The sequence below is a fragment of the Hydractinia symbiolongicarpus genome, chromosome 2 (genome assembly GCF_029227915.1).
Source record: "Hydractinia symbiolongicarpus strain clone_291-10 chromosome 2, HSymV2.1, whole genome shotgun sequence".
Taxonomy (NCBI): domain Eukaryota; kingdom Metazoa; phylum Cnidaria; class Hydrozoa; order Anthoathecata; family Hydractiniidae; genus Hydractinia; species Hydractinia symbiolongicarpus.
In genome coordinates, this window is record NC_079876.1 from 23,156,378 (window position 1) to 23,178,686 (window position 22,309).

The 22,309-nt window shown below is 33.6% G+C and overlaps 1 protein-coding gene across 2 annotated transcripts in view; it reads right to left on the reverse strand.

Annotated features, from left to right (window-relative positions):
• Positions 1-6,230: 6,230 nt before the first annotated feature.
• LOC130630229 (glycine dehydrogenase (decarboxylating), mitochondrial-like) overlaps positions 6,231-22,309 on the reverse strand; it is a 37,353-nt gene continuing 21,274 nt past the window's right edge. For both annotated transcript variants that reach the window (XM_057443637.1, XM_057443638.1), the window contains exons 13-28: positions 22,085-22,185; positions 19,968-20,052; positions 19,702-19,743; positions 17,311-17,453; positions 14,920-14,995; positions 12,070-12,195; positions 11,736-11,815; positions 11,551-11,620; positions 11,306-11,418; positions 11,014-11,197; positions 10,843-10,918; positions 10,532-10,627; positions 10,350-10,457; positions 9,811-9,875; positions 7,764-7,844; positions 6,231-7,570 (exon numbers count right to left, since the gene is read on the reverse strand). In XM_057443637.1, coding sequence (XP_057299620.1) covers positions 7,439-7,570; positions 7,764-7,844; positions 9,811-9,875; positions 10,350-10,457; positions 10,532-10,627; positions 10,843-10,918; positions 11,014-11,197; positions 11,306-11,418; positions 11,551-11,620; positions 11,736-11,815; positions 12,070-12,195; positions 14,920-14,995; positions 17,311-17,453; positions 19,702-19,743; positions 19,968-20,052; positions 22,085-22,185 — 1,578 coding nt within the window. In that variant the 3' untranslated portion in view covers positions 6,231-7,438. The remainder of the gene's footprint in view (positions 7,571-7,763; positions 7,845-9,810; positions 9,876-10,349; positions 10,458-10,531; positions 10,628-10,842; positions 10,919-11,013; positions 11,198-11,305; positions 11,419-11,550; positions 11,621-11,735; positions 11,816-12,069; positions 12,196-14,919; positions 14,996-17,310; positions 17,454-19,701; positions 19,744-19,967; positions 20,053-22,084; positions 22,186-22,309) is intronic.

Sequence of the window (22,309 nt, forward strand, 5' to 3'; positions counted from 1 at the left end):
TTCGTTTTTAACATCACTTTTCTTTTTATCGGCCTCTAGTGACGTATTATAAGCTTCATCAATTTCATCTCTCAATCTTTTGCGTTCTATGGGTGAACCTAACAGAATAGGACGGTTATTATCTTCATCACCAACTAAATTAATATTAGCGACTTATTGATTATTGAAAGGACTTTCAAATAAAACATCGTCGTCTTGGTCATCCTCAAAGATATTGCTCTTTAACTTTGTGAACAAACTGGACAAAATGGATTTCTTTTTTATTTTGAGATAAATGCGAATAAGTTTCAGATTATGTTCTTAAACATAACTCTCTAATGTCAAATCATCACTTAGCTTGTCACCAGAGAGACTACCAACATATGTTTCAAACAGTGACAATGAACCCAAAACTGGATTGTTATCCTTTGAAAAAAAAGTTTTATGCAATTTTTCTTTTATACCACTCATAGTAATGTCTTGAGGTAAGGAAAGTTTTCTGGATCCACCAGTACATTTCACATAAGAATATTTTTTTAATCTCTCATTAAAGTTCTGCAAAACAGCATTTACAGTAAATGAAAGTTTATTTGGTTTCTCCCTTGCATTGTTCTGCCCAATCTTGGAACGTGCCCCGTCTTAAGACTGGCCAGGCCAATCTTCTGACAGTGACAAATGGGTAGCCAGTCTTAAGACTGGACTGCCCAATCTATAGACATACATGTCCACTCTTAGAACAATTGTGGAAAACAAAGATTGTATCATTTTGTTTTTGTTCTTTTTACTACTGAAATACATTTTTTTAAGATATAAAATTGTACGTATTTTTCATTTCTATTTCACACAAAATTTATCTTCTAGAGCAGGTGAAAACATTATTTTATAAATAAAATTTAAAATTGCAACATTTCTATTGTCAATACAAGGTATAAATAAAGATGTTCAGCCTCTTCGCGTGAACGCGGATGCTGCAAATTATGCTCTTCCATCAAAATGTTTGATAGTTCTATAAACTCATTCTGACAAGGAATAGCTCGAGGTTTTTTCGACTAAAACTGTCGATTTCACCGATACAAAAACCGAAGGCTTTAAATTTATCGTTCCCGTGAATGTGCCAGACATCGTTCGGACTATTTGTTCTATATTCCCTTCTTTTCAATCGATACTTTCTTCTCCTTTCAACACCAGATGGGTCTAGCTCTTTTAAAGCTGCTCTAACTAACCTGGTTGGTATTTGTATTCCTTTTTCTAACAAATGCTGATATATACTACGGTATCCACGGTTTTCTCTAACTTCCTGAATCTCTTGTTTGACTTTGTCTAATATTGTGGATGTTGATACATCAGCTCCTTTAAAAGGCGATGCAAAGTTCTCATACTTATTGAAATATCATGGTACCGGCGCCAGAGTTCTAAATTGTCATTATACTGATATCCACAACGAAAAAAGATGAATGATAATGTTTCTTTTGGAGTTCCCAATATCTGAACTATCCATACCTTTTTCTAAAGTTAAAGAAAATACAAATGATGCATTTACTGATTGAAGAAAAGAAACTGGAAAAATCATGATAAACCGCTCACCACAATCCGTTCCTTGTAAGTCCCTTCTTCTTCTTTCTTTTACATTAATCAAAATCCATACACGAAGTCGACATAACAGACAAAACGCACTGCCGATAATATCCCCTTTGGTCGAAAGCTAAAATGCTATACTTTAAACCTGGTTCCACGTGACAGGACGTCCTAGAGGTCTGCAGGACGTCCTAGAGGTATTTAGGACGTCCTAGAGACCCGTAGGACGTCCTAGGGATCTTCAGGACGTCCTAGAGGTATTTAGGACTTCCTAGAGATCCGTAGGACGTCCTAGGGATCTTCAGGACGTCCTAGAGGTATTTAGGACGTCCTAGAGGGCTGCAGGACGTCCTGGAGATTTTTAGGACGTCCTAGAATTTGTAGGACGTCCTAGACACCCGTAGGACGTCCTGGAGATTCGCAGGACGTTATAAAAAAACAGTGAAAGTAGTGGTGCGTTTTTTGGCAGATATGACGCTCCGTAAGAAAAGAATGTTAGCGGTTTTGGACTTGGAAAAAACTTACTTGCTCCTTGACCGGTACTGTCATCGGAGTTACTGAGCCCGGGGACAATTTTGAAGTCAAGCAAGTTTGTGATTACCAAAAAGGGAAGGGAAGGGGGTTGTCTATAAGCAACTTAATATATAATTACTTAATGTTTACGTTTAGAGGTTAAAAAATAATTTCAAAAAATACTTTACTATTTTAGAATTAATATATTAAAAACAAATACCACATTTTAGACTTGACTTTGACATAACTTTATAAGGTATACCATGGAGTTTAGTATAATTTTTTAAAGATATTTGATTGTCTGAGGAAAATGTATGTATTAGTTCAGTTACATGAAGTTCTAACACTAAATTTTGATGAGAGAGCGCATCTTACTTAAAATCTAATCTCCTGCTCTTAACAGCAAACTCATCGATGACTGATGAGATAGATGGTACAAACTTTTTGTTTATATGTAACAAAGCTAAACCATTCAACCTATCGGCCACCGTTGTACTGCGATTGTAGTTCTTTAACCTTCTCAAAGAAAAAGGGTGTTCACATTCGCAGGACGTCACGGACAATATTGCAAGGATTGTTAATGCTACAGTCAAATTATTAAATTGAAGTGATGGTATTGCTTCAATAGTGTCTAAAATATTATCAGGATAGCTATTATTTTTGCCGAAAATCTAACTCTGCATCAAGAGCTAAATAGTTTGGCATATCATCAGAATAAACTTACAAAAAGCAGTAAACTTGTCCTTCCATCCAAAAAAGACTATTCTTTATCATCTTAGATGGAATAATCGACAAGCTCTGATAAGAAATAACTGCAGATATGTCAAAACGTAGCTTCAGTTCCGGGATTCCGGGTTTCATTTTAAAAACTGGGATTTATCTCGGAGATTATTTCTCGTAGCGTAATAGATCGGACATTTTCTACTATGTCGTGCGATAGGGTCGCGCCTGTATAGTAACATTCGTCGTTAGAGAAAGGTTTTTTTAAAAGCATATGTAAAAATGTAATTCTCCAAAAACATGGTCCGGTAAAACAGGGTGCACCACGAGATGTAAGCCATAGGATTTTACACCCAACCTACGAGAGAAAAAATTATTCACTATGAAATGTGGTACCAGCTATCACAGGTGTTGTATAGAGAACAACATTGTTGTAAGTGTCGGAGATAGAGGAGTTCTGCAGCAAGACCCCGTTCGACAATCTTGTATCGCAAAACAGCAAGTAGACGCGGAAAAACATATGCTTTAATCATTTCAATTGAGAAACTTTGCATAATTAAAGTATGAGGCCTTCTAAAACTGTCCACGTGCCGGTAAAGACAGTAGTTACCTGGAAAGCATTTTACCATCGCTTTGACGATATACAAGTTTAGCACAAACTTAAAACAACTAGGGAAGTGTATAAGGCAAAGATTGTACAACGCTTACGTATGCAATTCACAATTTTTTTATAAACAAAAGTGAAAGGACAGAAGCAACTTTGTGTAGCACTGACACTAAATCGTTATTTTAGGTTTCCCAATAAAATTGTGTTAAAATTGGATTATTGCTTACATATAACAATGTAGCACTAACCGATACCTGGTACCATAGTATTGCATGAAATCAAAACATTGAAATATTTACAAACTTGTGGAAAAACCACATCCTTTGTGAAATACATATTTCCTACATAGCCTTTGTACTTTAAACGGCTTGAAATGACCGAGCACGTGAAAATGCAAGCTCTACGTAAAAATATAAAAACTTTCTTAAGTGTTTGGCACGGACTCTTATTTATAGCCAACGCATAAGGCAATCTTAAAGGAAATTGAGTGCGGTTGATTTAAAAAGGTTTATTAGTATCATTTAGCCAGAGGGATACTCTCGGAATTAACACACATATATCAGTAAGAGTTCAGAATCGATAACATTCGTCAATATTGGAATGGAAATTACATGTACAACCTCTCTAAAACAGGGACTAATACTTAAACAGCATGTTGACAGTCTTAACATTCTGCAAAAACGTAGCAGGAATACTTCCCAGGCATAAACAGTAACACAAAGACTTCTCGCAATAACTTCCTTAATAATTTAGTTATATGTAAAAGTTTTGTCTGTGCCACCTGGTCCATCTAGTAGAAAGACATTGGTAATATTATTGATATTATTAGTCGGCGCATTCAGAATGAAATCGGCTATACGAAGGTTCTCAGAAGGCCTGATGTTTAGAGCCTCCTCTGTCTCATTTCTTCTGCATTTGGCAAATCATCAGGCAAAGCTTCCTTCAAGCAGGAAGACTAAAATCAGTATAATTTTTATCAAACTTCTGAATAACACCTTGAATTTTGCCTATCACCATTTGTTGGAAACCAAAGATTGTCATCAGCTAGCAATCCTCGTGCTAAGCATGCATTCCTAAAAGAATTATATATAGTTTTTGCAAATGCCTTAAATCGCCAAAGGAAGTAGCACCAGGACCGTGCAATAAAAGGACACGCAAAAAATACCACCTTCGCGGATGCTGGCATTATGCCTAACTACCACCATTTTTGTTGTTGTGTATTCCGAAAGGCAGTTGATTTAATGAAAACAAGGCTGTTAATATCGTCTTAGAAGAAGCTAAACATAAACATAATGGGAGCATGCGGAGAAGGCAAAAACTGCTTTGTCTTCAAAAAAATGGCACACTAAACAAACAAAAAACGGATGCAGGTTTTTTGACAACTGGGGATTAAACAAGATGATTAAACAAGTTTTTGAAAAACAAATGCATTTTTTACTCGCACTGCTTGGGTGCTTAAAACGCAACGCGTACGTACCGATCGATTCTTATGTATCATATCACCTTCTTGTGCTTCAGGGACTTAATGAAAAAAACAAGAGAAGATTTCATACAACATGCAAAGGATAAAAACATGCATGCTTCGTTCAAGCCAAACGAAATAGTACAAAATGTACAATACATAAACAAAGATATTAACAAAGTTGCTGAATAGTCAAGGGGAAATAACCTCATGTTCAACACTTCAAAGACAAAGTCTTATTTGACACAAATGCTGAGAACATGGATGATCCAAACCTGTAGAAAATGAGTGCTAATTGCACAGCTTATGAACGAACTTTCAGTTTCAAAGTTCTCGGTGTTATTCTCTGCGAAAATCTGTTGTGGAAACAGCCTATTAACCATGCTATCCTTTTCAAACTAAACGCTCCGAGTGTTGTATAGAATAAAAAAAATCACACCATATCGTCTGCGGAAACTAGTCGAAGTATTAGTTTAAGCAGAATCAACTATGGCAATGCAGTTTTTTACAATGCGCCGAGATAATTGATGTTTTTTTTTCTTCAATATTGCCCAAAAAAGCATGTCTCAAATGTTAATCGACGTCAATAACATTAACGTAAATAGTTTAATTCAAAGCTTACAACCTACGAAAAATCAAGTTGACTTCATATGAAGGAGCTTGGAAAGTGGGCTATGAATCTTTTTATTTTGTTAACAACAGCTTTTTCATCTGAAATCAATTTTCGCATAAGGTCTTTTGAAACCTGCAACAGTAAAATGCTGGTAATCTAATCGAGCAATCTCTGCCTAAATTTATCAACCTATATGATGACTGAAAAAGCGATATTTTACACGCTTTTTTATATAGCAATATAAGAATATTCATGCTGAAATTAGACAAAACGTTAAGAATATCCTAAGAATAAACTCATTTAGGAATTTTGCTGACATTATAAATGGAATATTAGCAAAAAACTTTCAATTCCCTTTTTTTCACAAACACAACCAAATGTTATCTTGCAATAACTTTATTGGCTGTTGAACAACAAAATTAATGAACAATCGTCTACCAAATATCAAATTACAATGATTTATGCGAATCAAATAAGCATTAATTTTACTTATAATGGAAACGCGCTAAATATGATTAATTCTGCGGTCAGAAATTAGCGTGAAAAAATTAATGCGGTTTAATTAACGTCAGACGGAAACTTAGTTCTCAGAAAAACTAATCATTGAAAAAAAAATTAAAAATCATTGTTTCTTTTTAATCCCCAAAAGAGTGCTCACATTCATCCTAATTTTTTTTTGTTTCGCCGCCGAATTCTTCATTCATAATTCGATTCGTGAAGAAGTATTTTTAGGAAAGGAGGACGAATAAAGAAAGTTAATATTCCCATTATCATAGTAGCATAAAGAAAGATCTTGTTACAAGTAAGTATATCCAAAAAATAATCATCTCAGTTCTTTCGCCAAGTAGCTAGAAAAAAATTACGTTCCTATGCCTCACATAAATCAAAAAAAGTAAATACGAAATTATAGTCCTTATACAAGTATGGAAAAGAAAATTAAAAAAAAGTCAAAATAAAATTACAAGATATATATACACCAAATTAATGTTTTCTTCCTATTTTAAAGAGTATTGTATTAACGCCGTAATCCAATAACCACCTTACTTTACCGAAGTGTTAATTGCAATAAAAATTTAAGGGTGTCGAAGACAGTAATATTGGGAAGAAAGAGACCACGTGATACTTAAAGAGGTGATTCCGTTTTATTTTCTGGTATTACCTCTGGAAACAAACAGCGCACTTAAAGTTTGTGTCACAGCTTTATGAACAAAACACTGATACACTTTGGAACAGTACTAATATAGAGCAACATGATGCACGTGCTAAATTTCGAAATATGAAAAGAAAAAAGTTCAAATTTAAGGAGGTCAAGGAGGAAAAGAAAACTCAAAGTGGTGGGCCATCATCCTATGAAACACATCACAACACTGTCCTTTTAAATTGTGTATAATTTACATGAAAAATTATAAATATCAAACTCTGCTAGGTAACTTTTCTTGAAATTAAATCATGGACCACTTACATAGATATATTATTACCAATTATAATTTGTTTTATCTTGCTCCAGTTGCACAAAAAGACGCAACAAAAGAGAATATTTGCTTACAACGAAAACATTATTAGTACAGTAGCATAAGTTTCAGCGATTCACAGAATTCAACATCCCTCCCCTACACAAAGGACATTTACAATTTATTTATATAACATTAAATTATAGAACTATATAACTTAAGGGATTAATTTTCGCGAGAAATTTTTTGAAAACAATATTTTATTTTCGCGAATATTTTTTTTATATTTTTAATTCCGCAAAAAAAAGAATTTGATGACATTTCGTTTTTCAAAGACTTCTATGCGGGAGGCATTGAGTAAAAATTGCTCAAGTTGATATTCGTATATATCTTACATGTAGTTTCAGGTAAATCAGAAGAATAAGAAATGAGTGTAAATCGTTTTTTAAAAAGGCAATTTCTGTGAAAATTAATTTCCTGAAGGTAATTAACTGCAAATGTTAAGTAACATTTTGATCTTACAACCCTCCCTGCTTTTGATCATATTCGTACGCATCGACGGGTGGGCAGGAACAGACTAAATGAGAGTCTCCATGCACGTCGTCCACCCGACCAACACTAGGCCAAAATTTGGATCGCAAAGACCATGGCTGAAAAAAACACATCAGATTATTCTTATACGATTTTTTATATAATAATGGCGACATTACTGCTGACTTTTTAAGTTACTGAAAGTCAATTGAAAAATCTTCCCAAAAAGAATTTTATAAACAGGGGTCTGGCCTTTAATAAGGTCTGTTACAAAGTACACTGGTTTCATAAAACGCATGGTAACAAACTTACTGCTGGGAAGGCTGCTGTTTCACGACTGTATGGTTTGTCCCATTTCTCCTCAAGAAGAACTGCTTGCGTATGGGGTGAGTTCTAGAAGAAACAAATTGAATACGTTGTTTAAACTGATTCAATCAGTCAATTTCTAAGATTTTGTGAGAATTTATGTTAAGGTTAAGACTTTTGCTTTAGTAAAATAAAGTATTCACGCCCACCTATTTTACAAGTACAAAGGGCTTAGTATTAAAAGCTCTGGTACTGGCCAGTGAGAAAACCCACCTATAGTGGGTATTTTAAAAGAGGCACTTGCTTTGTTTGTCTAGTTTTTGCCCTAGGACATACGAACAAAAAATGGGTAGAATCTGTCTAACAAATCTGAAAGCAGTATGGAGATAAATAGTTAACTAGCAATCACCGACATGGAATGCCTAATAGTAATGGAAAATGTAATCCTTTCGCTGAAAAGAAATATTTTATATCTTTATTTCATGGCTGTGAACTACCTGTTTTTTAAATTACCCTTGCATTTTTTATAAGCTCTAGTATGGCCAGAAATTTTTTGGATGGTTACGTAGTCATGAAAGTTTATACTGGCATAAAGTCAGTGTAGTTCCATGTACAGATTTGATTGCTAGCATGAAATGTCTTGCAGCGTTATTTTCATTTCGCTTTTATTACTCGCAAAATACGTTGATATTGCTATACAACTTTCGTAGGGTTTGTGATCGTCACATCGTCGTCAAATTCTTTATAATTTAGCACGATAAATGTGAACCAGCGTAAAAGACACGATGCAAGTCCAAATAATCATTTTGTAATAGTAACAAGAAGTCGTTGTCACAAGAAGTCGTTGCCACCAGAAGTAGCTGCAACTCAAATGTACTTAAAAATAAAAAGTCAAGCCCTATTTAATTAAAGACATTTGTAGACAGTTGTGCATAGCGGTAACAGACGAGTGGACGATTCCCGCTGTTTAGATATCCTAAGGGTAAATCGTCAACTGTAAAAAAACTCGTTAATATCGTGACGAAGCTGCTACGCGCGAAATTATTTCTAGAAAGTGTAAGGACTATGAATAATTATTCTACTTTGTAAATCTAAAATAAGTTAGAAATGTCTTTTTCGTTGCAGTTGCTGAAACGACTGACCAGCAGCAGCACATAAACTTTGTAACAAGAAGGATAACCTGATTATATTAACTTAACCTAGAGGTGCAAGAGGTATTCTGTCAGCCTAGATATTCTACTCATGTGTGGAATGTTAAACGTATTTTCATAAGCAGCTTGTCTTTTGACCCAGTATCTGAGCTGCTCAATATTATAGGCTTTTAAATTTGAAATTTCAATGAAGAACAAACAACATCTAACATCTGAAAACAGAACACTGTGAAAAGTTACCTAAATTTACTCGGAATTCATTTTATTTGATGTTTAATCCTACATAATAAACGTTTTTACTGATAGTGCTATAATTTAAAAAATAAATAAATTCGCAAAGCAGTATGAGAAGGGTATTTTTAGTAGTTTCGGAGAAGGTCTTATTGTAAACATTGGTGAAGAAAATTTCATTAGCGGTGCAACAAAAATTCAGAAAGTTAGATTTTTGAACATCATGGCAGAAATGGTTTTAAACATAAATATATGTTACATACAAAGCTACGCAGTTTTAATTAAATGGCTTTTGTAAAAGCCACACAATTAAATTTTACAAATCGAAATCTCACAGTCACAGGAGATATGAAAATTAAATCCAGATTTAATACGTAACGGGCTTTTTATGTGTGTTCCTGCTTTTATTGCTGCTGTAAGTTTGGCACTGTATTTGTTAACTGGCTCAATTCTAAAAATCTTGACGCCCTGTTTGTTTTTTCAGTCGACTAACATAAGCGGCGTATTAAGTTTAAACTACCATAAAAAAATTAAAAATTGTCCACAATTGTCTACATGCGAGGTAGATTTAGAAAAGCAAAGGAAAAATTACAGATTTCACCAAAAGTAATTTCTGCAAAAATAAAGTCATTGAAGTCCACAAGTCATCAGAACCGCGATGGAGGACTTACCTTTAAAGGGTTGTTGACAGTGTCCATGCGACCTTCTTCGATATCTCTGATTTCTTCACGTATAGCTACGAAATAAAAATAATTTTTAAATTGTTACCTCATTACCTTAAGGATGTCAAATAATGCAGGCACACGACATGCAGTCCAACCGCCAATGTGCAACCAACTCAAATTTACTGTCAAACATAAAATGAGTGAATATTTGTTTGCATTTTCGCAGGTTTGCTACTAAAAATATCCCAGATACACGGTAACACATCTACAGTTAACAGAATATTGAAAATTAAATGATAAACACCAGACTAAGAAGTACGTACTGCAGAAAGGTATTGTAAATATTTTTTTGAAAAAAAAAAAAAAAAAAAAAAAAAAGATTTTCGTACTAATACGGTTTTTAATTTAAAGAAAGTTTTCGGGAGTTCCTCGAAAATTAGGAGTAAAACTTTAAAGCGTAAAAAATCGTAATAAAAAATGTCGAAAATACTTCTTTACTCTTACACAATCAGTAGCAAAAGCAACTGGAAACTTGGTTGACTTACATATCAATGCATCGCATAGTCGATCACATTCGGCTTTATTTTCACTTTCAGTTGGTTCAATCATAAGAGCTGTGCTGATTGGCCAAGCCATGGTGGGAGCATGAAAACCTGATAAGACGTATGATTATAGCATTTACGGCAGACTAAAAAAAAGAATGTATATTGTTGTAATAGCCACCTACCGTAATCTTGAAGGCGTTTTGCAATGTCGATAACTTCAATGCCAGCAGATTTTTTAAACTGACGACAATCCAGTATAAACTCATGAGCGCAAAAACCTAAGAAAAAATAAATAAACGAATAAATATATAACAATAAAAATATGTAAAACATCGTGATTTGCTTGTTTTGATTTTTTCTAACAAGGAGACATCAATTGAACATATGGAGAGTGTTTGCAATGGCTACTGCGAAGTAAAAAAATCACATTGTAGAAAAACTATGATAGCAATAGAAAAGAAAAAGGAAAAACAAAATACGAAATGACTCTAACCATTTTTTCCACGGTATCTCAGCTCGTAATGATCCTTAAGTCTTGCCATCATGTAATTTGCGTTCAATATGGCTAACTAAAAAGAGTTAAAAACCGGATACAACGACGACGTTGGTGAATTTTTATAATCGCATGTGTAAATATTTTTTTTCATCAACACGTATCCGTTACCTGGGTAGCTTTTCGCAAGCCTTTGTGTCCCATCATCTTTATGTACGCCCATGAGATGCTAAGTACTGCAGCTGAACCGTAAGGCGCTGCAGATATCGTTCCAAATGGTTTGGCTGACGGTAAATCAGTGCCCACTGGAGGGACGACTGGATGCGACGGCAAAAATGGAATTAAATGTTTTTTCCTGAAACGAAATCGTACTAACTATACAAATGGGAAAGAGACTGCTAAAATGGACGAAGCATGCATGCAACAAAAACTGCCCGACATGACATGTTATGGGAATACTTACACACAGATTGGACCCATGCCAGGTCCTCCGCCGCCGTGCGGTATACAAAAGGTTTTGTGAAGATTGAGGTGGCATACATCAGCACCATAATCGCCTGGACGACACAAACCAACCTAAATAAAATAAAATTTCATCGTTGAAAGCATCTTTATGACAGTCCAGCTAAAATTTTGGATACGAGTACAACAAAAAATATAAATTAGAAGAACAAAACAATTTTAACAAGAGGGACATATTTTTTCCACCTGTGCATTCATATTTGCTCCATCTAAATACACTTGCCCACCATTGTCGTGAATTAATTGACAAAGTTCTCTAAAAAACACGGCCAATTATTTTAGTTACTATGGCAGAGGAAAAATGTATCCCCATCACAAAAAAATATATTCACTTTCAAAAAAAAAAAGAAAAAGAAAAAGAAAAAAAGTACTTAATATCTTCTTCAAATACACCACTTGTTGATGGGTAGGTCACCATAATTGCTCCAAGGTTGTGCTTGAATTTTTCAACCTAAATCGGTAAATAAATGAACGAACGAACAAATGAATGAATGAATTAACAATTACGCATAAGAAGAAACATAGATGTGAGAAAAAAATGGAGTAAAAAAATAGCAAATGCGTTGAACTAATTCACAGGAAATGAGTTACACAGTGGTATTCTTGATTTTCAAAGTCTAGAGGACTTAAAAATAAACTCATTCAAATTCTCTATTTTGCCGACCGTTGTTCATTATTTTAAACAGGAAAACAGAAAAAAGGTACCTTCTTTCTCAGATCAGTCATATCGATTCCTCCTACTTTGTCCATTTCCACTGCTATGATCTTAAAACCAGCCATAGCTGCACTAGCAGGATTAGTACCATGCGCACTTTTAGGAATAATACACACCTAAGAATAAATAGAAGCAAGCAGGGAATTTTATGAAAATGCACACACCAATACTATCGAGATTCATGGAGGGCTAATTGCGACATCATGCAATTAAGATGTCGTGAAGTATTATACTATTGTGTGATTGATTGTAGTAGGGGGTGTAAAAGCAAATGGTTGGGTATTTTTCAAAATTTTCATACAATTGGAGGGTCATAATAAAATGTTCGTGGGAAGAGATCGCAAAAGTACCCTTAAAATAGGGGATCAAAATAAAATACAAGGGTGAATAATTCTTTCTATTTGGAAGTGGACGACCTTACAGTGCAATTTTATGGTGTAAACGGTACTTTGGTGTCGAAATAATTTATTACAGTCCAGGCGGGAAAAAAATAACAGGTGATGTTACAATTGCGCAATACATTCCATTGAAAATGTGTGTGAATGTAATATCTAATCTTCGCAGTTGTTCTGTTTGTTTAAGGTCAATGTGCAATTGAATGAAACATACTGTGTGGCAAAAAGTGTAAATTTTCTTGCTTCGATCATGTGCCATGTGCGGGTTGTAACTTGAATGCGTTTGGTTAGCGATGCTATAAACACAGATATTTTATTTAGGCGTTTTTTGGTGCATTGTTTGTCACACTAAATCACACTGGGTGTTCTCTTCTTCTGCTTAGTGTTTGGTGAGATTTGTGTTGGTGAGAACAGTTGTTAAAGTATCATTTACTATCATATGTATGAAAAGTCTGCTTCCTTCTATATGTAGTGAACTAATAAGAACGATGGAGTATAAAACGAACAAGAAAAAATTCTCTCTCGCATTTAAGAAAAAAGTGGGAGAAGCTGCTGTTGCCAATAAACGGAAACTTGAAGCCGAAGGCCTGCCAATATTTGGAATGGAAAGAAAGGCAAATGGACGAAAGCAAGCAATCAAATGGGTTATAAAGCAATGACAGTACGAGAATTGTTTTCTGACACACAAAAAAAAGTGTGAATGTTTCTACTTCAAAAGTTGCGTGCAATTTGTCAGAAGATCTATTAGTGAGAAGGAAATTCGAAGTCGAATGGGATGTTGTTGAGAACAAGTTTCGCAATATTGGAGCGCCCCAAGAAATTATCTCAGTGTGAGGAAGGAACTTTTTGACTTTTTTATTGATATACAATCCTTACTCAAGGCAAGATTGCCAAAGAAGATATTCCTAGCGAAAGCCGAATCTTTACACTGCGATTATTGTGAGTGAAAAAGTAAAGGTGTTGAAGCTGAATAACTGAGCTTTAATAATCGATAGTTAAAAGATTAGTGCAAGAGTACCAAATTTTAATTAAGAAACCAAACAAGAGATTATCCATCACAGCAAGTGCAAGAAAAAAAAGAATTACGGATTTCTTAAAGAGCATTGGGACAGTTAGATATACTTTAAAATCGTGATATCTGACCAAATGCATTTGGAAGGAATGAGTCCTCAAATTAAAAAAAACTCAACTTTAAAGATGCACGACAGACCACATATGTCAAGAAAAATATTCTCTCTCCAAAGAGCGAATTACGCTATGAGATCGTTAGCTTCTGGACGCCAATCTTCTGCACCTGAGTTGGTATTCGTTTTTAAAAGAGTCGGCAAACGAGTGAAGCTGAATCCCCCGTCTGGTGTTACCGTTTAATGACAAAGGGTGTTACAGGCAAAACATGTGGTAAAGTTTTGTTACCAGGTTGCCTTATCCCCGCAAAAACCCGCAATATACCGCAATAACAACAACAACATCAAAAATTGATGTCCGTAATGCTTTCAAAAGAAATAGTTTGACAATCAAAATTGATGGCTCCGAAGGCCACCTGTTCTCAAGTAAGCTAAAAACATTGGTCTGGAATAAAATGAGAGAATTCCGTTAAGAATTGTTATGCAAGCCACACCCAACAACACTAAACAAATTTGAAGGGGTGATGATGGGGTAAATTAGATGGAGTGGCTGACAGTGTTCCACCTGAGGAGGACAATAAAGTGCTTGGTGGAGAATTAACGAATAAAGAATGGGATAAAAATAAGAATGAAACTGTTGTTAACAGTGACGATGAAGAAGATATTATCGTTGATCCTGAATTTAAAGATGACTTGGACTGTTTAAGTCAAATTGAAACTTCTATTAACACATAGAAGAGAAGTAACTATCCCAACCTTCTTTCACTTTTGGTCAGAGTTGAAAATATGTTAGCTGGAGAACGACAGCGGCGTAAAGCACAAGAAAGAAAGACAAGAAAACTTACTGCATTGGAAAACAATATGATGACAACAACAACAATGCTTTTGACATTTTTACCAAGTAGCATTTGTTTATATTGGAGTAGTAAGAGTACTTGATATTTTGTTTGTTCTTATTAAAAAGGAGTTTTGTCTTATCTTAAAAGTTGAACGTTTCCTGTGAAATACAAAAAAGCCTAATATGTGGGGGTTGAAAACAAAATTGGGATTACGCCCTATATTCACATTTTGGCATAATAGGGGGGTCATTATAAAATTATAAATAATTTTTGGGGTTAAATATTTAAAAAGAATGCAATTCAACCTCCCCCCCCTCTCTACTACAATTAAGCAGACAATTAAGAGTACTAATGAAATGTTTTTAACTCACTTCCTCATTTTGTAAGGAATATTTTGTTTGTCAGATGGACAATTTTGAATTGAAAGTACTAGTTTACTTTCCCCCAAAAAGCATTTTTTTCTAATGACAGTGTATACATACGTTTCTATGCTCATCCCCTGTACTTTTCAAATACGATTTAATAACCATCAAGCCAGCGTATTCGCCCTGCGCACCACTACGATCAAAAAAAGAAGCAAATAAAACATACCACAGGGTATTTATCTTTAGTTGTACTGTAAGGGATGGATAAATATGTTTTAACTAATTATCTATTTAGAAAACACATAAAAATATAGTTTTTTGCCTTTTTATGCGAAAAAGTGGGTCTTTTTTATGCGTCTTTTGATTGTTTTAGACATAATTATGTTTTAGTGGTATAAGCAATAAAACAGAGCTGATTTTAGTAAGCGATTAATGAAAGTAAAAAATTAACAGCCAACCTGGACGATTAATCGGTCATTCAAAGTATATGTCACTTTTATAACCTTTCTATAGCATGCACTAGCAGCAGTAGAACGAATAGAAAATGAATCGTACTGATTATTTCATTTAAAAAAAGTTTAAAAAAAGAAAATTTAAAATCACGAAAAATAACGATTGGCCGGATTTATATTTTTTTTTACGAGAAATAACTTTTGCGATAGCAGGGGTCCCAGGGCAAAAACACAGATTTTATTTATGATTTTATGCCAATTTACTTCTAATTTTATGCCATTTGTTATAAAAATTTAGCTGACTTTATGCCAATGCTTAATTTTTACTAATTTCTCACAGATTTGACAAATTTCCTACATAAACTGGATAGCCCTTGCAAAACTGGGTACACATAAAAAGTGCTTTGGATTTTGACAACAGTTACCACCAAGGTTCATTGCTAAACAATGGGATAAATCAATCAAGTCTAAAGGTTTGCCACTAAATTTGTTTCTGGTTTTTATCAACTATTTGCAAAGCTTGTAACATTTCTGCCTTCGTTACCAAATTTTCTAGGCTTAGGAATAAACTGCCTTGACTAAGACTTAACTTGCCATCTTTGGTTTGGTTGTAAATGTCCTCCGGTTGATAAGATCTTTTTATGACAACAGTGGGTTATCTCAAGTAAAATCAAAAGCAAAGTGTCATGACACAATTTTGTCAATTTTGAATGCTTCAACACAAATTTACAATAAGCTGAAAATTTATCATTTTTAACAACACTGAGCCTAGGATAGCTTTTTCCCCACTCTGGACGGTGTTTCATCAATCACTATTGTAATTACTAACCTTGAAAAAAGTTGCTCTCGACATAAACAATTGCTACAAACTCTGGGAAATGTCATAAGAATAAGAAATGCTGAGTAAAGAGCAAACAAAATTAAAAATAACTGCGTAAACAAAATTTTGGAGAACACATGTACAAAAAGTATGATTTATTATGCCAAAAAATCAATTTTATGCTAATTTTATGGTTTTTGAGAAAAAATTGCTCATTTTATGATTTTTTATGATTTTATGCCGGATGGGACCCCTGCGATAGGCATAGGCATAGGACCATAGAAGGAATGATAAAGGATTTTGAATCGATTTAAAGTGATGATTACCAGTTATAACACGAAAACTTACTTTAATGGGATAAATTTACGCGGGGTTAAAATTTCGCGGTTGAGGGATGTTCTAATTTTTTGCGGGAACTTAATTTCGTGGATTAAGTCATAATAGCAAATTTTTAAAAAAAGTAAATTAAGTTGTCAAAAGGGTTCGGGGCCGAATGGCGCTGTCTCATGGACCGTCGTTGCACCGTTTATTTCTACACCGACCGAAACAAAATGTGGTTTAGCCTGTTTGCAAATTTTCGAAGGAAGATATTTTTGCGGATAGTACCCAAATCCGTGAAATGCGCGAAATTTAATCCAGCGAAAATTTATCCCATTAAAGTAACCCAATTCGGTTGACGGTATTTCGAACATTGTGACCAGGCGTCTATTCCGACCCCTCAAAACCTTTTATAGGCATTTCAAAATGGACTCAATTTTGGCATACCTATTTAGTACGTCATAAAAAAGGAACAAAATAGCAACAATTTTTTTTGCTTACGTCCGTACTTTTTTATGACGTCATCAATAGCAGAAAATTTGTCCAAAATGCTTCTATCAGCTGAAAATTTAATTACATTAATTCCAGAATGAATTTTAACATGTTGTTTGAAGTTTCTGTAACATATTTTCCAGTTTTACATAATTCGCGTAAAAAAATGTCAAAAATCGACCGAAAATCATATTTTCCCTTGATTATCATGTAATATCCGAGAAAATCGGGAAATCGAATTTCGAAATATTTCACGAGCGTTAGGTTCAGGTCCGAGATTTAGGCTAAAAACACAAAATCGCACAAAAAGTTTCTTCCCTAAAGTACCTGCAAGTGTGAAAAAAAAAATTTCTTGAAAACTTGAATTTCTTATCATTAATCATCAATCTCTCTGAAACAGAACTACAGTAGTAAGCATAAACCCACCTGTTCGGCTGTAGAGAGGTAGCGTCAAAACCAGTGATCTCTGACAAATCGTCCTCAAGTTCCTTGAATAAATTGTAATATCCTTGTGCTTGCTCTTTTGGTGCAAACGGGTGAATGTCAGTAAATTTGGGCCAGGTAATTGCCTAATAAAACGAAATACGATTAAATAAATACTTGTGATGTTGACAGATGGCTAAATTAAAGTTCTAATTGCCACGTCACTGAAGAAGAAAAATACACACATGTTCGATTTTTATAATTTGGAATTCAAGATCATTCGATTTTAAACTTTCGTCAGTTCGCAAAACAAATTCGAACAAGACGTATGATACACGTAAACAACCTCGCGAAGAAAGTTTATAAAAAGCTGTCTATCAAATTGTGATTTCTGTTACGAAGTTAGACACGACATATTTTGCTATTGGGACAGGCAATAATATTTGTTACGCACTACGCAGTTATTTTGAAAAATTGATTTGTGAGATCTTCTTGAACGAAAAATTCCTCGAAATTTTAATTTTCGTTGGGTCAGCCTGGAGTTGACTGACTGACAGGAAGAAGAAAGACCACAAGCTGCACCTAAAATTTTCGAAATTCAGTAATCCCCCCCCCCTCAAAAAAAAGGACCGGGTATAAGAAAGTCACTCAGTGAGAAAAAGAAAAATAAAGAAAAATAATATACGATCTTAATTGTTTAAAAAAGGAAATGGCTTTAGTTAAAAAAATATATTACCAGAACTGTCACTCCTGTACGCTTATGACGCAGAGACAAATAAGAGGCAGGGAATCGAAAAATTTACGTTTTCCGGAGTGTTTCCGAAATCATATTTCACTATGTTGGCGTGTCATTAGCGTAGCGAAAAGAATTTCGATCTTGTCATTAATTATATAAGGTGTAGCGTCTTCGTTTTTCTCTTACGTATTTTTGTGGAAATTTTATTTTTTGCAGACTACTTTCCAGGCATTTGGGGAGACCTTAACTCTGCCTACATTCACTTTGGAAAACTTTGGTGGAAACACCTTTACTTTACCAGTTAGTTAAATACATCTTTTCAAAACTTATCTTTTTAAACAATATACAAGATGCAGGAGGTGCTTAAGCAATCTCGCTATTAAAAATGCACAACTATGAAACGTCGAAAATGCAACCCAATTCTACAATTTCTGCTAACAAAAAATACAGCCTATCATTCATGGTTAAAAGTTGCGCGATTGAAACGTTTATGGCCTTAAACGGCATTTAGTTGACAAAAAATTAACATTTTGATGTCACTATCATGTTCAGCATACTTTTTTTGTTAACTGTGCCAAATTTTGTCGAAAATAAAGTAATTTTAATTTTTGGACCAATTTTGGCCTATAATGACATTTAGGTGATAAAAATCAAAATTTTGATGTCACCATCATGTTCAGCATACTTTTTTTGTCAACTGTGCTATATTTTGTCGAAAATAAAGCAGTTTTAATTTTCGGACCAACTTTGGCCTAAAATGACATTAAGCAAAACTTTGATGGCACCATCATGTTCGGCATACTTTTTTTTAACTTTGTTGAAAATAAAGTAGTTTTAATTTTCATACAAATTTTGGCCTAAAATGACATTTAGGTGACAAAAATCCAAATTATGATGTCACAATCATAATTTTTTTGTTAATTGTGCCAAATTTTGTCGAAAATAATACTTATTTTGGCCTGAAATGTCATTTAGATGAATTCCAAGTACTTAGAGAGTTTAGTTACGAAGTTTAAATCTGTGACGTTGCGATTGACCATTTGGTTAGTTAGTTACAAGTTGGAAACACACCCTCGCAGGCAAGATAGTAAAAAGAAAAAAAAAAGTAAAAATAGTGACCAAGATGAGATTCGAACACACGACTACTCCCATGTCGGTGCTCAGAGAGGCAAAAATTTCCATTCTTGTAGGACAAATTTGCGTTTTAATACAAGCTCACGAGCTTGTAATTATTGTTTATGTGAATTAAAACGAGAAGATGGTTTTAGTTGAGCGACTTCCATTTTTTTCTGTTTTTTATTTGTTTATATTTTTACGGCACCATTTTAGTGATGGCTTCCCAAGCCCGTTAGTATGGCTCCATGTTTTAAAGACTTAGAAACGATTTAAAATTTTGGGTTTTTTTCATAATAACTATTTTTGTACCAAATAGGTCATCTTTAATAAGGTAATAAATTTTTTTACACACATTAATTATTACTATTTTTGATAAAAAAAATAAAAAAAATATATAAAAAAAGGGTGAAATTACTACAAAATGTATAAAGGAGCTTAAAAAGGTGTTAAAAGTGGAATACGCCACATAGGGCAAACTTTATATTACATAAATACGATATAAAATATCCAGAAATGGTAAAGTTTTTCTTGAAACCACTCACCATCATTTCTGTAGTACTGTTCAATTTCATTGTGCATGATCCCTTTTAAAAGAGAGAAAATATATTACACACTTTATGAGAAATATTGAACGTGTCTTTACATTTGATATGACTTAGTAAAAAATAAGCATTGATATTAAATACTGAATACTACATCAACTTTGATTAGGCTCGTCACCTTTCTCGAAACGGTGCAAGTTTCAAAATGTTACACAATATGAAAACAACAACAACAACAACAACAACAAATTGGGTTAAATACTCACAAGTGGTATCATGGAATGGACGAGAGATAAATCTTTATTTTCCAACATTTTCATGTAGCGAACAATCTTCGTTTCACTTTGATAACTAAATATTAGGACGTTTTACGATGTTAGGCTCGGTATTATACCACAAATGAGAGGCTTTTATAAATACTTTAAAACTGAAATACAGACAATTTTAAAACAGCTTTTTTATGTAGAACCTCTACATAAAAAAGCTGTTTTAAAATCGCGTGAAAGAAATCAATATTTCTGCGAGAGTTTGTCATATATAACATAAGTATCACTGAACTTTTTCAACTTTTTAATACAGTAAAATTTATCTAAGATTTTTTTTCTCTCTCTTTTAAGACGAAACGCGAAAACCTATTACTCATGCTGAAAATACTGGCTATATTTCATAAACAGTAAAATACAAAGTATATAAAACTATATAATTCTCAAAATTTTTTGCTGTTTAAAAGATGCAGGCATTTAAAGGTTTTCGCATAAAAATCGCACCATTAAAATCTACTTCCTTGTTAATGTCTAGTCCTGAATTTATATCAAAAAGTTGCTTTCGTACTATCCGTTTTACATTTTCTCCTTCACACTGTGATACCTTACCAAATTAACAATTTTTAAGAAAAAACAGACAACGTTTAAAAGCTCAGTAATGTTCAGAACACTAAAATTTTAGTTTTGCCTCTATATTCATAAATCCTTTAGTGTAAGAGGTATATCAAACAAAAATTGATTTATTGAGATTAAAACTTTGTAATAGAATTTTATTAAAAAAATAACGCCACAACAAGAAATAACAGCTAGAAAGGGAATGATAATCAGATGACTCAAACAGCACTGACAATAAACCCAAGTCGATTAGGGTCGATTTATCCTTATACTAAATAAAACAATGTGCAGTGTGCAATAATTTTTTATTGGAAAAGTTAAATAATACAGAGTTTACCTTTTAAGCTTGGTTTCTACGGTGAAATAACTTGAATTAATTTTTGAACATAATTTATTACTTCATTTTAGTTCACAGTGGAAACATGTTTAATTATTTCAAACTCACATTTTTATTTCATAAAATAACGTGGATCGGACATCAAAACTTTTTGATAGCAAGTTCACTTTTATTTCATAAGGTATACCAATATTTTCATGCAAATGTGAATTACAAAACATGCAGTGGGAGAAACTGTGAGATAAAGGCGTTTACAAAATGCATTTTTAAGGTTTAAAATTTTATGGATCGTTTTTTTATCTGAAACATGACTTCTACCTCATTTCCTAACAGAATTTAGAAAAGACAATGGTACTCCCCTTATTTCACTTTTTTGAAAATGACCCTTATTAGAACTGGAGGTGAGAACGTTAGTTTGGTATGGTTATATTTTGTGTAGGTTTGCGAAAATTTTGTACTTCAGAAACACACGAAAGAACGATGTACGATAGACGAAAATACCTGTGGATGTTTCCATGGCGTGACAACTATTTTAACTAAGTTTTGTTTTCTTTATATTTTTAACGAAAACAACATTATCAGTGACATTTCTTTTTCAAAAATGCCATGCATTTGTTGTTTTTCTTACCGTGAAATAAGCTTTCTCTTCAGTGGAAACTATGCATAATCAACAAGATGTTGCAAAATAAAAATATGTGTCCTAAAAACTATTTCACGTTACTTTACGTAAGTCGCCAGTGGAAACCAAGCTTAAACGTCAACGTGTTTTCTTATTTTTCAATTTTACACTTCGTCAATCCTATGCTAAGAATCTTGGTCTACAATTTTTGAGTATTTTAGAAAAAAAAGGTGAGCAATCTAATTTGTAAGTGTTGTTGTATGACGCTGTAAAATTGTTTGTAATACTGTCAACAAGTTGATCAAGAGTACGAAGAAAAAAAATCACATATAGCTAAATGCATTTAATAAACACATTGTGTACCGGCCTCTTTTCCTTACAGGAGAAAAAAATGAGAAAAGTACAGTTTTTACAGAAAGCACGTTATTTACATCTACTAAATCATCTACTAAAATATTGACTGTTCTGTCTTCCCAAGAAAACAATTTTAACATATTCTCCATCTTGGTGATTAAATCCCTGCGTAAAGTTACTGTTGCAAGAATGTACCTTTGAAAGACTGGATGCTGAAGGAACTCTGTTTTTCTTTTCAATTCACTGTTAGCAATACTTTTACTTGGCGGACTGTTCATGTTTGATGCAATCTCAGCCTACAAAATAGAAGAACACAATGATTATTTCTAAATAATTTTTTCCCCAAATACTTAAAGAAAATAACTTTGGCCATGGAAACAAGGTATCATCTTAGCAACTCCTACTTTTATGAGTAAGGAT